A 17986-nucleotide genomic window follows, 5' to 3' on the forward strand; every position below is an offset into this window, starting at 1 on the left:
AAGGTTTTGTTCTGGCGTTTACGTACCTTTTCGGAGGTCCTCACTGGTGACCGTAAGCAGTGCTGCTCCCGAAAGCTCTGAAATGTGGTGCGCAGCTGGTCGAAGCGTGACTCGCTTCCACCGTTGAGCAAGAAGGGGCTGATTGGAGAAGCAGCTGCACCAGCATCATCGACGTGATTATTTAATGATACCCTTGAAGAGTTTTCTGCACTCTTTTCGTTCCCCGGTACTGAGAATGAACAGAAAAAAGCTGTTTTTTATTTAACAAATTGTTTAGAATGGAGTTGAAAACCCCAACAGATGTAAAGATCCGGAAATTTCATCAGCTGGATTGTGTTGAAGGTTACTAGCAAAACATTGGGATGCTAGGAGAATACTTTAGATAAGCAGGAATAAGGTTCGTACAACTTAGACTTAGAGTAAGAGAGTTGACTCCCACTACAATAACATGATATCACGAATACGTACTACAATAAAATGATATTTGGTCCAACTTTATACTGTGCATCTAAAACCATTATAAATATGGTTTAAATTATACCATCTTATTCTAAAATGCACCACTGCCCTCAATGTTCTCAGCTGATGAATCGGTTTATGTCCATTTTACTTTCTTTTTGTCACTTTTGCTGCCGTGAACTTGAATTGTAGTGAAATTAAAGAAACATAAAGCGCCTTCAGGAAACGCGACCAGACACCAGAAGCCGTAGAAAAGTCTCAGCACAACCCAACCGCGGCGTTAGCACGTGCTGCACATGTGGCACAATAAATCCATGCTTATCGAAGGTGCCGCAGTACACTCGGTTCTCCGTAAAACTTAGCATACACCTGGACAAGTGGAAAAAATAAACTAACAAACAACAAATACCGGGGAAAGAGGAACAGCTTTTCAGATTGCAAGTGTAGAGTGAACGACTGGGAGAATGCAAAGGGTGAATGTTTTCAGTGTGTGTGGTGGCTCTTTGACCTCTTATTGCTTACGGTCCCAGTCGAAGTCGGCACTCTTGTGCAGCCGATGCCAGAACAGGGCACTGTCCTGTCCGCCCGTGGCTTCCGACGCCACACGGCCTAGGCAAGCTCGACAAAACGTGTGCAAGCACTCAAGCACACGTGGCTCTCGCAGCAGCTTCCGGCAGAGTCCGCACAGGTACTTCTCAGGCAGAAAATCGGTCGGAAAGTGGTCATAAACGGTGCTGAAGAGTTCAGATTTTTTGGGAATGCAACATGGCGTGTCGTTCGTGAGTCAGGTGTGTTTATTCGTTAGACTCTTGCGAGGTGAAGCTGGACTCTGGTGGTGGATACTTACGATATCTCGTCAAATTTATTCGCCTGCATCGGTTCCTTCCGCTGACCTCCGACAAGTTCCAGCGTTGGGCTGATTGTTCTAGAGTGCATCGCACCACTGGATCCTTGTACCTCCTTTCCACCGTTCGCACCGGCTACCGTCGTCATAACCATCATCATGTTCCGTATACCTGCTTCTATAGTTCGCGGTCCATCACAACCACCAATGGTTCTATGTATTCTTCCTGTAGCCGGACGTAGCCGGGAACCAACGATGGGTCTACCGTGTCTACTCCCGGTAGATCTGGTCGTGGAGATCCGGAACGAAACCGAAGCAACCCGGACCTTTGTTCGTCATCACATTCACTTTCCTCTCCGTCCGAGTCCTCGCTGGCCCACGAAGGGCGGTGTGGCTGCGTTGGCACACAAACATCAATTTTCGCGCGGGCTCGAGCCCTAGGGGAACGACGTCGCACTTCGGCCACTTCACCATCTGTTGTAGTAGAGTCTGCCATCCGGCATCCAAACCGTACCCAACGCAAACCAAACACTGCACCCACCTGACCACAACCGATTATCGATAACGAGACGGAAAGGGTACGAAAAAGAAAATGAATGACATGAGTCTGCAGGTCTTTCTGCTGAAGCTGTTACTACCGGTCTGAAGCTAAACTCAACACCGAAAGTGCCCGACGATGTTATAAATACGCACTCGGAATACGACATTAATTCAATTACTGCTGCAGTTTTACCCGACCATCTTGGTTCAACTTCGTTGCGGGTTACACTTGCAATTATCTCTTTGCCTTATCTAATTTCTCCTCACAATTAACATTAACGTGTGACATAATATGAATAAGTGAGCACAAAAAGCGGAAATATCCATCTAGGGAAGCTTTTTTTCAGAGCATGTTATACTCGTTGAATGTCAAGTCAAGATTTAGTTATGTTTGTTGTATAAGCAAGCAACAAAAGCGGATTTTAAAAAATTTGCAACACTTAATAGATATAGCATTTGCAAATGAATTATTCTAAAGGAAAGAAAACTTCTCCTACGTTGCTCGTCCTTTTGATGCATTGTCTGTGTCAAACGACAGCTTTGGCCTTTTCATTTTTGGAATATTTTTAGAAATTTTCCTCCTGATGATCATGGCTCATTGTGGTCACTTTCGCTATTGCTTCGTTTATGGCATTTCAATGGAAAATAATATTGAGACACTAACGAGCGAACGTGAGAGGTTAAAGATTTAGTTTTGCCAATGACATGTGAGACTATACAAAATTAGCGTCACTGTGCGACATTATTCAGTAGTTTTTCAGTAGTAGTTATGTTTTCGCAACTTCCCTAGCGATGGAGACGCCTGGTGGATCTTAGCGTATCTATGGTGGAATGAAAATTCGTCATTTTGGTGCTATAACGACTGCAGGAAAGATTAGTGTTTTGTACATTTCCAACGAACGGTACGATAATGAAAATTTATTGATTTAAAACTATAAATATTTTGCTTTTGGTGGTGATGAATCGTTAACCTTTGCGCCCACACGATCGGCAAGAGAATTATCAAATATGCTAGTATGCTGAAAATGCGATGATAACGGGAGAGTAGAAGAAGCTGAAGTGCAACGCAGTATACTTCTTTAATAAGCATTTCACTAAAACCCGGTTATAACCACAACGCACCGGATGACTCTTACCATAGGTATAGACATTATAATTTTATAGCATCTAACGTTATCTTGGGGACGCAATCGCGCTCTAGACCCCGAGCTCGCTCAAATGCTCATAGGAATCTGTTTCGTTGCGGGTGGGAAAGGGGATCAGATAAAACAGCAGCGGTGATAGACACAGCAGGGTGTATCAGAGTACGAAACATGTGGAACCACAACCCAGCAGTATGTGTGCATGTGGGCACAGAGCGTTGATAAAATAGATTTGAAAGCAAAATAGATGATAACGTGAAGAAATGAAAGTTATTCCTCATTAGGCGCCGATGCTGTTTGCATACACCAGCTTCTCGCTAATTGAACTACGCAAATATTAATCTATTATGTGAATTTTTGATGCCAAATCCAAGCTCGCAAACTAACGATTACGTTTGTAACACAGTTTAGAAGCCACTTCCGAGTGATGGCATGGAGGCATTCCCCCTCACCATCTAGTCTGTCACCATCGTAGGCGTTTACCCTGGAATGAAGAGGAGTTCCAGAGTTTTCCCTGACCTTGGCTATGCATTTCAACTCCGCCTTGCAGCAACTCTTGTTCTATACCCCTTGCTGCTAAGAATTGTGGAATCTATGCCCTTTTTACCACCCCTTTGCACTTCATAGTAAGCAGCAGGGTGCATTGTGGCATCTCGAACCTTTCCGATAACGGTGATCGCACAAACGCCGCCAGCGTGCGTTCGGTTTAGCGTTGGAAAGTTTTCATGCAATCAAGCGAGCATTATCCCATTTGTGGCGATTTGTTGGTTTATTAATGGTATTTGTGTCCCTTTTCTGCGGAGGGTGACGTCCATTTCGGTACGGCATTTGTGAGCATTCGTGGTTTGCCACCAAAGTGCGTTCGGTATGCTCTTCATTCTGTATTGAATGTTTGTTTTGACCGATGACGTGAAGCGTGGTGAGCAAATTTAGCATTATTGCAGAGACTAGAGCTACCCCGTCGATCATTTTCGAAGTGTGTGTTAGTATTTGAGGTTGGAAGGGTTTCAAGTAATGGTAACGCCAAGTAGATTGCAAAAATATGTTTACCGACTGTATTGATATTTCTGATGAATTATTTAACTGCTTTGTTATAGGTTTTGGAGGAAATAACACTTTCATATTTTTCCACTGGCACCTCTTCATTAATCCGAACCCATTTCGAATTCAGTAGTAGGGAAAATTGATTGTAAAGTTTTTGATCATGACCCGTATTGCTTCAGGTTCTTTTTGAAATGGAAATTGTTAGAAATAAGGTCGAGCAAACGGTTCTCTACTGGAAAATGGTTGATATTTCCATGGGGTGTTGTTGAATTGCTTTAATCGTTAATGATTCATAGCTCAATATTTTCGTTCATGGAGTTGTGCTTTGAATTGATTGGAATAAATTTTGAAATTGGTCATAAGGAGATTTTACGTTTATATTTGTCTTTTCCCACGTGGCTTAATATGCTTTGTCTTTATGTAAATTGTTTCAAATGCCGGTAATGTTTTTCACTTGCTAGCGACACACTCAAATTTACTTAACATCGAAGGACAAACTGTTCAGTCTGTACGATTTTGGTTGAGCCAACATGGAGTGTGAAAAAAAGGCAAGCAAACAACACTTTTTCAAATTCAACTTCCCAAAACACGATTTGCTCGTTTCATGTAGGTGGTGAAAACATGTGGACATTGTAAAGAAAGAATGAAATACACACCCTGATTTACTATGGAGAAAGCCCATTTCATGCCACCTGTACAATGTTTGTGGTGTACCACGAAGTTTTGTGAGTGAGGTACGGTTTCTCAAGCTTCGTTCTCTAGACCACGTTTTGTCCGTCGCAAACTGACCTTGCTGCGACACTGTTAGCTGCTCCGAAAATGTTTCGTTGATCCATTAAATACACATCAGGGAATGTCAACGTCACTAACTGACTCAGCTGATTCTTCTTCTTGGACCAGGAACATCCCGAGGCTCAATTTCTACTTCCGGCTAGAGGGACATATTATCCACATCCAACTCGAGCTAAAACCACCCATTGCTTTCTCAAACTGCTTTCTTTCGTCGGAAATTTCCTTTATGACTATTTCCACATGCCTTGTACTAATTGTTATGCTCCGGCGTCGCTTTATTTGCGAATCGTGAAATGCATCGGACACCGGTGTGCTTTGAGACCGACATGGACCGCAGGGTTCGCATACAAATAAAACACTAAAGCGACAACCAAACACGAATGGTTAATTTTTGCACCAAGTCACCTCAATGCCTTGGGAACGGAAAACTCTGCTGCTCGTAAAAAGCTTCCGTTAGAATCTGATTTTTTTTCCTCCTGCTGTAGTTCGTACCAGCAATCCAAACCTGTGACTAGCATCAATAAAACGTGCCCTCAGAATGCAACAAAACTAATGTCCCATCTAATACTGATATAACAAAGCTTTTTCCAGGGCGCATTCGGTGGGCTTGGGTGAAGAAGGTATGCAGCGCAGCATTTATTTTACTTTTACCTGTTCACGGTTTGCTAAGGGCAGGGTGGTGGTTGTCTCGACCAAGTATTTAACCTCCTCCTCCAAGGGATAAATGCGTTGAAGAATGAGTATGTCTTTTGTTCGTTAGAATCTAAATATTTGAAGACTATGCTGAAATGTTCGATGTAGTGAAGTAAGCACACTTTTTGTCTATTGAAGAGGTGGATGAAAAATAATCGAATCTGATTCAACTAAGATGGGCTCCACTGAAAATCCATTAGAAGATGCATAGAACTATGGCTTTAACAGCAAATGCAAACTTTGAACTGTAATAATGGTTGTGCCATCAACTGATTTCAACATTTTCTCAAAACATACAAATTGCCGGAATCATAGCTTAAGACTAGTTAAGTTACAGTACGTAACCTTTATGTTCAGTAATTAGAAAGCACATCATTGTTACGGTGTTTCGTAAACCTTAAACTCACATAAAGTTGTATTAGAAAGGAGCACAGATAGCACGGTGTTTAAAGCTCATCTAATTTTTCTTTCCTATATGTCGACCATTTCTCTACAAATAGTGAATGAAAAGCTGTTAAACCAAATTAGAACTATATTTAAAGAAAGAACAAATAAATTATGTTGTTTTATGTTCAAATATTGAACCAAAATCATCCAATTTTATTTTCATTAATGCCTATCAAAGTTGACGGCTTATTCAGTACGCATACATTTTGACTTGTTTTCACACACGATTACGCGTTGCGAGGAAAGAGGAAAATCGAATCCTTTTTCATAATAAAAAGAGACTGTTGCTAAAACTTACCAGGATGGTGCACGTAGGAGTTTTGGTTTTGAAATATTGTACAAATAAATGAACTGAGCAAGCAACAATCCAACATGGATTACGGTAGAAATAATAATAAGTGGTGAAAAAAACGATTAAATTTATTCAAATTTAAGCGGTGGCCTTGTTGTAAACGGGAATCGGTGTTTATTTAGTTCTACCGGTTCGATAACTAATGGGGTTTGCAGCTATCGAATGATGATTGTGTAATGTTTACAATACTATTAAGTACAATAAAACCATCGACATAAAGGTTGCACATAAATTTCCACTGATTTACCTCCTTTGGGAAGCTGCGTAAGTATTAGCCTAAACTATTTGATGAATTGATTTGTAATTAACGATCAGCTGTGGTTATAATTTATAGGAAGGTAACCGTCCATCCATGACAGCATTTTGCGCATCAAAACGTTGAAAAAAAGGAAGCTCTGGATTGAGAACATGATGAGCATTTGTTGAAGTTCTTTGTTTTTTGTGGTATAGCATGAAAAAGTAACATTGGGATTTATTTTAAAACCTCTATGATTTAATGATTTCCTAGTTTTCTCTCAAATTCCATAAAGCAATGCTGAACATGAACCAGATCTGAGCAGATCAGAGAATAGATGAAAAGATAACAGGTTCGAAAAATAGGATAATTTTCCAGAAAGAATAGACATCACAAGTTATTGTCAGAATTCGAAAAGAATCGTACAAAAACAACTCAAGCAAATCCGAGCAGGTTTGTTTCGTTTATTTGTTCTTTTTCCGTTTCAATTGATCATTTTCCATCCCCGCTCTCCTAGTCCCTCAGTAGACTTGTACAGATACAGCTCTTTTAATTTTTCCTACCTCGATTTTTCTTGGAAATGTACAATTATACTTCCTCGGATGATACAAATTATGCTCAGTAATTCTTTTTGATGTATTGCTGCACATATGCTTGCGTGTTGCTTACAATGATTGCGGTTCTGGGTTGAGCAAAGTTCCGTCGAGGAATGTCTGGATTTCAATTCTTCTGAATTTATTTTATTTAGTTTTTGCTTTTTATGTTCTTTTCTTAATGTATTTTTATCACTGTTGGTAGTAGGAAGTTCATGCGCTAGTTTTCCAGTGAAATTTTTCTCTTGCTCTAATATCTGCTGGTGCTGATGTTATTATATTCTATTTCCTCGATGTAGGTAGATGCTTTCACCAACCATTTTACTTTGGGTATTAGGTCGGCGAAGGATTGCTTTACATATTGCAAACATAATTCTTTCTGCCACCCTTAACCATTTCCATGCTTTTGGAAAAGTCTAATTGTACTTTTGAGTGTGCAAGTCAGATTCACGTATTGCTTCTAACTGATGGAAGGATTAGTTTTATTGTTTAACCGTTGCAATTGTCTCCTTATCTTCTATCGCCGAGAGGCAAAGATTAAAGTGGTATAATTCGTACGCCTTTCAACATCAGAGATGCACCTGCGATGGATAGGGTACTTAAAATAACAATAATACATGTTAGTATCATGCTTTTCCAGTTGGGGATGTTTAGAAGACACGCGTTGTGTGTGGTTAAACCAGTTGTTCGTACGGTATCACACAGGTGCATAATTCAGTTCCACCAGAAGCAGTGACTGGTGCTTGCCAATTCAATCTGCCTTGCTCGTGAATGAGCTCCTTTCTTCGGTTGGAATTTTCCATTCAAGCCGATAGTACCAGAACAATAAGTAGAAAGTAGAAGCCGGCATCGGAAGCGCCAGTGCATCGCAAAACGCCTCCAATTTCGTCCTCGTACCTTGTGAGGTTGCGCTTGCATCGGCTGTCACTGGGCATTAGTATGGTATATGGTTCTGAGTGAGAATTTCTTGTTGTTCTTACCTTTAAATTTTGCACTTGCTGTTGTCATCGTTGGCACCCATCTATGAAACACCCCTCCGAAAAAAGGACAAAAATGAATATACGAAACGTATGCGTCGTGCGTTGTCTGTTTCACCGTTCGTGGCAAGTTGAAGATGATGAAGTTATTGCACTCCCGGAAACTATACCGACAATGCCGGTGCCAGAAGGTGAAAATTTCGAGTGAAGACTCCAAAGGGTAATTTTGTATGCATCACGTGAATTATCGTGCTGTGATCGGTCATGTACGGAGCACGTCGCATGACAACATACGCGAAAGAGTAGTTTTGGAATGAAAAGGATGACTTTTAGAGGAATAGAGCTTTGAGGGAAGAAGTCTTCAAATTTCCTGCCAGGCTGCACATTGTCGTAGTAACTCGTGCACACACATTGTATGATTTCTGGTTCAATATCCTCCACAGGGTCGACGCAGAAGATATGCTGAATTGTAACCCGTTATTCAACAACCGTTCCTTTTCCATTGCCTTTGGTTCTCCAGGAGCTTCAGGTGCAATTGAATGAAGTCTATCCCATGATCGCCACGTACTACATCTCACGTTTCACTCCGGGGTATGGACACACCAACCACCGTCTGTGGACGAGCTGCTTAGCATTCGTCTGCTTTGCCATCGCTACGAAAAAGCGCGTCCCTCGACGAACCGACCGTGCCTGCATAAGGTGCTCTTTTCAGTTGGCAGTTTAGGTGAGCTCCTAATCACCTGACGACGGATGCTACGGCCCTTTATCGGCGTCATCTGAAGGAGCGTGAAAAAGACGGACGGACGAACTACCCTCGAGACGTGAGGTTGAATTTGAAGGCTCTTCGCATTCTTCATTCCATCGAAAAGGAGAACTTTATAGGGTGGTACAATAGGTATTCTAGACGATTTCCGTCTGGCGCGTACAACCTGATCTTCTTGTTATCTCCAGCTACCCACGACCCCCTACAAACCATATCAGCTGATATCATCTATATGCTAAAATATACAAATCGAGTGCGTCCGAGCCACGCTGAGCCGTCTGGCATTCAAAACCCTTTTGCTGTGGGAAGCGCATAAGTATGCCACCTTCGAAAAGGGACGGAAACGGAAAAAAGATTCGGTGAATCAATATCCACGTCCATGCTTTTCAGGCAGCAATTGGAAATTTGAAGATTCAGATGATAGATAGTATACTTGTAAAGTGCTCTACGAATACTAATACAATTGACACAAAACTTCACACATTCTTTCTGAGAAGCACTCAATTAGGTCCATGCCCGGGATTTTTTTGAAGCAGCACGCTTGTTGGACTGGAGACAAGTTTCACACAACGAACCCCGTTTAAACCGTTTTAGATAAGCCTCGTACACTGTTTGGCTTAATGACATTTATCACTTTGTGCGATGTTGCTTCAAGCATCTTAAAAATCAACTCTAAGCATTAAAATACGGTTGTGGATTGATTGTTCACATATTTTCTATGCTTGAAGCTCGAAAGAGACGGGTTGTTTCAGCTCCACTGACAGAGTATTCGAGTCCCTCTATATTTGTGTAAGTCTTTTGCTTTTTCAAGCTTTTTGCCGATGATCAAATGATTTGCTGGCGGCGACTTGTGAACAATACGATGACGGTGAGACGTATAAAATGCATCATTCATGTTCATGTTCGTTTCTTGAATTATTAAATCTTTTCGGTCTCCACGAATGAGCAACCAACCACCAGAGGTGTGACCATGAAGTGTTATAAGTCCAACCTTCGAGTTACGGTTGGTGGCATGAGACGTACCATATTAGACTGTTGCTCCACTAGTAATTTTATCTCAGCTGCAAACAATTGGTTCGGGAGCGAGATAACCGAAGCCCAAACAGATCGCTATCACCGAAAATGCACTTTAACCTCGCTCCTGTATGTCCATGCTCCTCTCTCTTGCACGCCCTAAAGCAATCAAACCTGTACCGTCTGCTGCTGTTGGGTGTTGAAAACGTACATATTTCATTAATAATTTATAATTTCTGTATGCATTTTGCAGCCACACGAACTTGTGCGACTGGGTCACGGAACGATGGTTCTGCAAGCGAATTGGCCTGAGGCCGGAGGATTTGAATAAAACGGTTCACAGGGGCTCGTCGGCAGAAGGCCTTGTTTCCGTCGGGTTAGGTGGTCGGCCGGGGCTCAATGTTAGATGATTCCTGAAACTTCAGTTCAGTTATAAATTCAATTCATTTATGTGCAACGTATGATCTGCGAGTATGTGAGTTTTTGTGTGTGTTTTCGGTGGAAAATTCAGTCACATTTATTTATTTGTATGAAAGCTGCCTCAAGCCCTCGCTCATGGCAATGCAATGGCAGTTGTCAATTTTTATGTTTGTGTATGCAATGGATGCCGCATTTCATACCGCCAGACAGATACGTTGTCTGCTCGAAGCATCTATTTCCCGGTGGCTGGATGTGGCTGTGTGTTTTTGTATACATGATAATACTATCATCATACGATCATCGTATGCGCTCGGGTAGCGACTATGAATATGTTTAATAATATGCAAAAGCCTCCGGTGCCTACCGTGGTAGAGGTCCTCTAGGTCGCCGGTCTGGGTAGAAAACACAATTTATTCATTTTGCTAGCGCTGTTTATTTATACTACATATTTCGTTTTTGGCGATGATGCGCAGGGTATTCATTTCAGTTTATATTCAATTCTCAGATTTAATTATATTTCTATGTATTTTTATTTGTTTTCCGCTCTGCGTTTTTATGCATAAAAGGTCAATATTGTTTTGGTCAAACGTGTTATCTTTCACTACCTCGATCTAACTCGAGGAAATTAGAAGTCTCAACTGTTTAGTAGGTGCCGCAAGGCAAATTTACTATCTCAATGGAGGATTTTGGTTTTTGCAACGCGTTTGGGGCCTTCCGAGGAAAACCGATTCGAATCTCAGGCGGGAAACCTCATTCACATATTTCTTCTGAGGTGGAGAAGGTGGAGCATGCCGTAGATTGGTTGAACTGGGGTCGAAAAATTAATTACAATGAGCGAAGATTTATTACGCCACTCTCACCGTGAACGATTCAGTAAAGATCTCGGAATTTTAAAAAACTTGTCGCAATGTAGTGCTAACGAGTACTATAGTAAGCGCTTTTCCTGAGTGTTTGACTTAAGTTTTTGTTGGAGAAATGCAACCTTTGGATGTCATAAATGGCAAATATAATTTGCCCAATTGTAGCCATGGACAGTATCAAACTGGGAAGAAGGAGAAAACCCACAGGGGCAATAGTGATTTGGTGACCAGAAACTGTAAAAATGATTATTTAGCGTTCTCATAAATTAGATTATATTTAGGTTTTTATATGCTTTAGATCACGCGTTTGTAAAGAATTGAATGGTAACCTATATCATACCAGGCAGCATAGATGACGTTGTAATTAATAGTTCAGCGAAAATAAATTGTAATTCGGTGGAATCAATCTTTGAAAGATAGGCTCTATCCGCAAATAAAAATTGTTGTGTCAAATTACGCTTCTTATGTTCACATTTTAACCTTTAGAAGCTTAGATTACGTTCGGTTACTAATGAGTTACATTCGTAACGCTCCATCTAACTGTTCCGCTTCAAAAAAGCATTAAAGAGTGTGCATGGTTCGAATCAAAATACAAAACCGCTAAACAAAATCACGATGTCATGAACAGCTAACTCTTTCTTTGCGTTAAAAGCACGGAAAAAATAAACTACGGGATAGTCGGTTGGTGCAGCATATTTTTATGATCGCTTGTTCAAGGAGGCAAAGACTTAAAAACCGTGCACAGCTAGTGTACTTGATGGCTGAAGGAGATCATTTTGTATCGTGAAAAAAACAATAAAAGAAAAACACTTTCCCATAGACCAGACTGACCTGTTTTTGAATTTTTCATAATGTGAAAAAGTTTCTCTGTTCCGAGCTGTTGTTTGATAAATTGTGGCAAGTTTTCGTCACCATTGCACCACCATAATTTCCTTGTGGTTTTCGTTGCCATCGCCAAGGCTCGGGTTCTTAGATGGCCACACGCCATTTGGTGTGTTTACTTTGCACAAGTTCATCAGGAAGTACAATAGCCATAGGCGGAAAGTTTTAAGCCACACTCGGTGACTGAAAACTGGAAGTGGCTCGGCTGTCTTTTATGTGAGTTAATTAATTGTAGCATGACCATTCTCATTAGCACTAAATGGAAAATGGGTTTCCCGGGCACGTGGGTTGAGTGTACGGGGTTTTCTTAAAGTAAAGTGTCAGAAAAAGTTAAATACCATCTCTTTTGAGAGCAAGCACTGACACACGTTTCAAGGGGAAAAATTTTACCGATTCTACGTCGCGTTTGGCATCTAAGAGAGGTTCTGCTTGGGAACGGGATGTGTGTCTTTTAATGTCACGTTTAACTTCCATATTTCGTAGCACATTTCAGCACCTGATAGGCTGCTGTCATTTAGAGAGCATTTATAGCAGTTGTTTATGCATTGGTGAAGGTGATTGTTGTTCTGTAAATGTTTTCTATTTTGATTAAAATAATTCAAAAAATAGACTTATTCCACACATATTTATAGCAATTTGATTTGAGTACTCCGATTTGTCTGTTGGCATGTCAAGTATCTCCTTAAAAATTGCTTGGTTTATCTAACATGTCAATCCTATCTAATATGTCTGGGCCCAAGCCAATATTTCAGAGCAACGAAATATTGTTGGAAGATGAAAATCAAAGTTTTCTTTTAGCAAAAAGTTGAAAACAAATTGTTGTGATTCATTAAAAAATATATGTATGTTTGGGATTATTTGAATGGGGTTATAGATATAGGGTTTAGCATTTCCAAAATCACCTTTTCTGTATTCAAAGCTCTTTGTAACGGCGTCGGCTCGAATGTTTTAATCAAGCTATTGATGTATTCATGCAAACATCCAATTGAAATAAGTTTCCTTAGTCTAACTTATATGATTTCCAATAAATTTTCTCCAGCTTTTAAAATCAAAGGGAATAATTAATAGGACCTTTAGCTGCTGCACAGTGCACAGTGTCGTGGCCTATTCTACATCGTTAACATTTTTTCTATTCATTTTTTTTTCATCATCAAGCAATAAGTACTTTCTACGATGAAAAACATGGGCCACGCGAATGTGGTAATCCAAGCATTCATAATTTAGTAGCCAAAAGCGACCTAGAGTACGTTGTTCATGGTTATATTTCATTCAGAAAAAACTACGATGATTGTCTTAAGCATGACACTTTCATTAATGTTAAAGGAACATACATAAAGGAAACACTAATGAAAGTGTCATGCTTAAGCGCACATAACTTTTATTTAATAAACTCTTAATCCATCCATAAATCACGTATGTTTCCTGGGAGGTTCTGAGGATCATGAAGGTGGGAATGAATAGTAGTACTAGGAAAATGTATGAAAAAGTTAACACACCCATTACGGAGCAACGGAAGGCTAAAACTCATTTCGTAGAGTTCGTTTCCGGAAAAGTGGTTCTTAAACGGCAAAAGCAATTCAGTTCCAACAGGTAGCTTCCACTTGTGGATATTATTTGAAGCAAGTTAGTAGAAAATGATTGCATTTGCAGAGTGTAGATTCATTTCAAATTTGGTGTGCTTTGTCTATGGAATAGCCAAAACGAAATTAACAGGCGCGATTTTTTTCAGGGATATAAACATAAAGCATAGCATACCTACACTCAAAAGCACGTTGTGCCAAAAAGCATCCGTGCAGCGCGTTAATAATACAGAATCCCCAACGTTTCAGAGAAGCATTAAACAGGAGATTTAATAGAAGAAAAAAACTGCCGGGACGGTGGAGCTCCAACTCCCTTACTATAGTTTTGAAGGAGTTAAAAGTTCATATTCCCGGTTGTTTACCGTGCACTATCATTTTACTAACCATCGAAAGCGGCCACCGAGCACGGGCATGATCTAGTGAGAAAGAGTGAGTAACAAAAAACGGAAAAATTAGAGCAGGAACCGCATCCCGGAAAAGACCGAGAAACCACCGGGGCTAGTAGAGCTCTAATTGGTATTCCACTCGTAATTGCACTACTTTATAAATGTTTGTTTTTGGCTAGACCCATCATACCTAGGAGCAAGCAGGAGAAGCATACAAAATGACACACGAAAGAAAAGAAAGAAAATAACATTCTCGCATCCTAAGGACAACTTAGAGAAGCCTTCGGCAGAAACCGACAAACGATATCAAAATTGCAAGCCACCTGGCTCGTTGGTGGGAGCCGCTAAGAGAAAATCATAATTTATTCATAAGCTTCACTGAATTAGTCGCCCTCGGAACGTGGATGCAGTCGATGTTGGTGTACGGTGGTACCCACGGTGGGTCACTGTTTTTGCGTGTGCTTGTGTGTGAAAGTCTCCCTTCTATTTTTATTTTCCTTTGGTGATAAGAAAATGTGATGTTAAAAAACATATCTTTATTTCTCTCAGAAATAGGGAAAGAATTGTGGCAGGTCCAAGTTGTCTGTTACTTCTTAAAGAATCAAACAAGCGTTGGCGAGCGTAAGCGTTGGGTTGTTTTAGATACCGTCTTGAAACTGACTGGGCCGCCCAAGTGGGCCGAGTTGAAGATGAAATTAAATTCTTTTCTATTTACGTCCACTTTAAATATTTCAAACGAAGCTATAGGAAGCAAAACGAACCAAGTAATAAATAAACGCTCATATTGTTGAAAATAATATAAAACATACGGGACCTCATCAAAGCTGACTCAACTAGCACAAGGGGCTGCCCGGCTGAAGAAGAAGAAATAATAAACGTCATCAACTTCAATTGCTCCCATTCTTAATTTCTATTTCAGCGTACTTTATGCTAAGGAAGAGCGCGTTTTAATCGTGACTGGGTGGAAAACGAAACGAACCGCAATCTTTGAAAGGTGCGTCATAATATCACCGGCGGTAAAAAACTGGTCAGCTGTTGAAATGATGGTTGATACTTTTTCCTCGTTGAGGAATCTTATTCTCTGGCAAAAATAATGGCGACACGTTAAGGTATCTATTTACAATCGAATTTTCTATAAAATCATTAAACTTTTAGATGCATTACTATGAAGTAAATTCGTGTGGTGCATTGTAACTTGTTAGACTGATTTTCAAATTCATCTATCAAATTCAGCTGCCTCAGCAAGCACGTACATTAAAATAACAACCAGCAACCATCCAACCCCATTATTTAGGCCTTGTAACAACGAGCTGAGGTAGATCTAAAATTGTCAAATAAGCTGTTAAATTTTCTTTAAAAAATCGTGCAGGTGCTTCTTTTTTAGAAAGTAAACAACAACAAGCAATCGATAGAAACGTGGTGAAAGAAAAACACAGAAATAAAATATGAAAAGTCATGTTTCATTACTTCATCATTCAAAGGAATATTAAATGGCAGCAGTGGAAAGCAATAAGCCAAATAGCAACTGCAACGATGCAACTAAGGTGAGAAGCTTATGGAATGCCCGAATCAGAATCCAATGTTGAAACTTTTGCCGAACTGCAATCAACTAGTGCTGATTGAGTGCTTTTTTCTTCCCGTTTTCCTCTCACGAATGCGAACGACCACGTTACCAACGTAAGTCCTAGATTTCATAACACATGACCGTGGAAGAATGCGAACCTTCTTGGGAGCTTCCAATTGGCCAACAATGGTGATCGGTAAGAGTTGTTTTTTTTTTATGCGTGTCGTAAGATTCGGAGGCAGCATGTATAATATTTTGTTACCCTCTCTCTTTCCACCTTCCTGCTAGTTTTTTCCAATTGGAAAAGTTTTCCCATTCACTCAGCAAAAAGTTGGCTGGCGCCGATGAGACGATTTTCTTATGGATTTGGAGACAATCTTATATTTTTGTTCCCGTTTGGTTTGTTATAGCCCGAGCAAATCGACTCGACGATGGTACTGGTAAAATTGCGGGCTTCACAAATTAGCGTTCGTTTAAAACTTAAATGAGTTTGTGCGGTTGCACGCTGGGTGAAAATTACGATGCTGTTTGTGTGAATTGCAGTTTATGCACCGGTTTGTGCATCCGGAAAAGTCACAGCAAGGCGTGGCGTAATAAGGTAAGTTTTTTCATGGGAATGGTAAGGAAAGCTGGCGTAGGGTATTACAAGGAAACGACCTAATTTCGTAAAAATTGCAACACCCTTGGTTCCACGTAGCCCGAGTGTGGCGCAATGCTGTGCAGGGCATAAACAATGTTGGCTGTAACAGCAGATTTTATGATAAATGCATTCGTTCCCTAGAAGCTGCATGAAAGGCAGAAGGCCGTACACATACACGAAAAGCGTCTTAAGGCAATGCTGTTGTTATTGAAGCAATATTTATGGAAGAAATTAGAGATTTTGATTTTAAACTACTTCAGACAGTAAAAATGATAAGTTAAGTAAGCGAGTATAATGGAGTTAAAAGTACTGAAGAAAATAGATCAACTTAACCTCTTCACAGTTTTGGCCGAGCCGAGGGCAATTTTTGTCAGTCAGTTTTGTTTTTTTTTTCGTTGTGCGTCGTTGATTCTAAGTGCACCTGTTTCAAAAACATGTCATTAAATGTTTATACATTTTAACTCATTTGTGCGATACTAATCGATAAAATTGAACAAAATTTAGGACAGTATTGATCTAAATTACAAAAAATCTCAAAATACACTGAAACTCACAAGAAAAATGAATAATAGGGAACTCTGCATTAACTTCGCATTCTATCACGTCCGGAAGAATCCAGAGAACAATAGAAAATCAAATCAATTGAAAAGTTTTGCTTAAAGTAAAGCTTTTCTCTCCACAATGCGGTCTTTGGTCCAGCTACTGGTTGCAACTTTGCCCTTAGTAACAACCCAACCATCTCTTGTTCCAGTATGTCGGGTCAACGTCTTGCTTCTGGCTAAATGATTTCTCGTTTGTTGAGTGCCCGGTCGTTAGAGGGTGGAAACCAAAGCAATTTCGAACAAACAAGCGCAAAGTTTTGTGTTTTACCAAACTGATGCCTTACTTTCAGTGTTTTGTTGGACAAGGCGTGCACTTGTCAACCGTAGTGGTCAAATATTATTTATCAAGTTGCTCAAAGCATTTGAGAATACCAGAAACTTTCAGAAAACTAGCTTTACTTTGTTAGGCTTCGCTCAGTTTTTCCTGTAAATGCACTGCACGATTGTAACCTTATGAAACGATGAAGAATGAAACATACATTATTGTGGATACTTTCGGACAGCTGTAATTTATCAAACTAAAAAAAAAAACAACAAACCTTTTTAATTTTTCAATTTCATTCAGACACTCCAATAATACCCAAAACGAAAACAGAGTCAGCCATCAACTCATCAGCGTTCTTCGATTTTTGTTTTGTTTACATAAGTGCCACGCAATACATACCAGAAACATATACCTGTTGATTTATTTGATTTTTTTTTTGAGATTTTTGAAATTTGTAAAATTTTCTTTCATGGGATTTTACTCAGACGGAAATAGAAAGCACAATATTCTTCAATATACTTGAATTTATAAATTTTTATTCAAATTTTTAACCTGCATTTTTTTCAATTCAATTCGATTTTTTCAACATATCATATTGATGAAATCATCATTAAATTCCTGTTCTTTCTACAGAATACATATCCAAATGATAAGTTTTACCTTTTTTTGATATAGTTTTGTCTGTTTCGATTGTGTTCTCTTCCCTAGTATATGTAACAAAATACCGTTGCATTGTATGTTTTTAAAACGGTCGGAAGAATCTCTGACTCTTGATTTCTTGATCACTTGATTAATGGGAATACACACGGAATAAAAGCACTGATTAGCGAACGATAGAAAACATCTCGCAACAAGCAAATAGATCTAACTAGAAAGGCGAACAATATTCTTA

General features: G+C 39.8%; 1 protein-coding gene across 1 annotated transcript in view; it reads right to left on the reverse strand.

The window, feature by feature from the left end:
- Positions 1-1481: 1481 nt before the first annotated feature.
- LOC131293326 (uncharacterized) overlaps positions 1482-17986 on the reverse strand; it is a 106872-nt gene continuing 90367 nt past the window's right edge. Inside the window, exon 2 of the mRNA XM_058321406.1 lies at positions 1482-1697. Coding sequence (XP_058177389.1) covers positions 1482-1697 — 216 coding nt within the window. The remainder of the gene's footprint in view (positions 1698-17986) is intronic.

The sequence above is a fragment of the Anopheles ziemanni genome, chromosome 2 (genome assembly GCF_943734765.1).
Source record: "Anopheles ziemanni chromosome 2, idAnoZiCoDA_A2_x.2, whole genome shotgun sequence".
Classification (NCBI taxonomy): Eukaryota; Metazoa; Arthropoda; class Insecta; order Diptera; family Culicidae; genus Anopheles; species Anopheles ziemanni.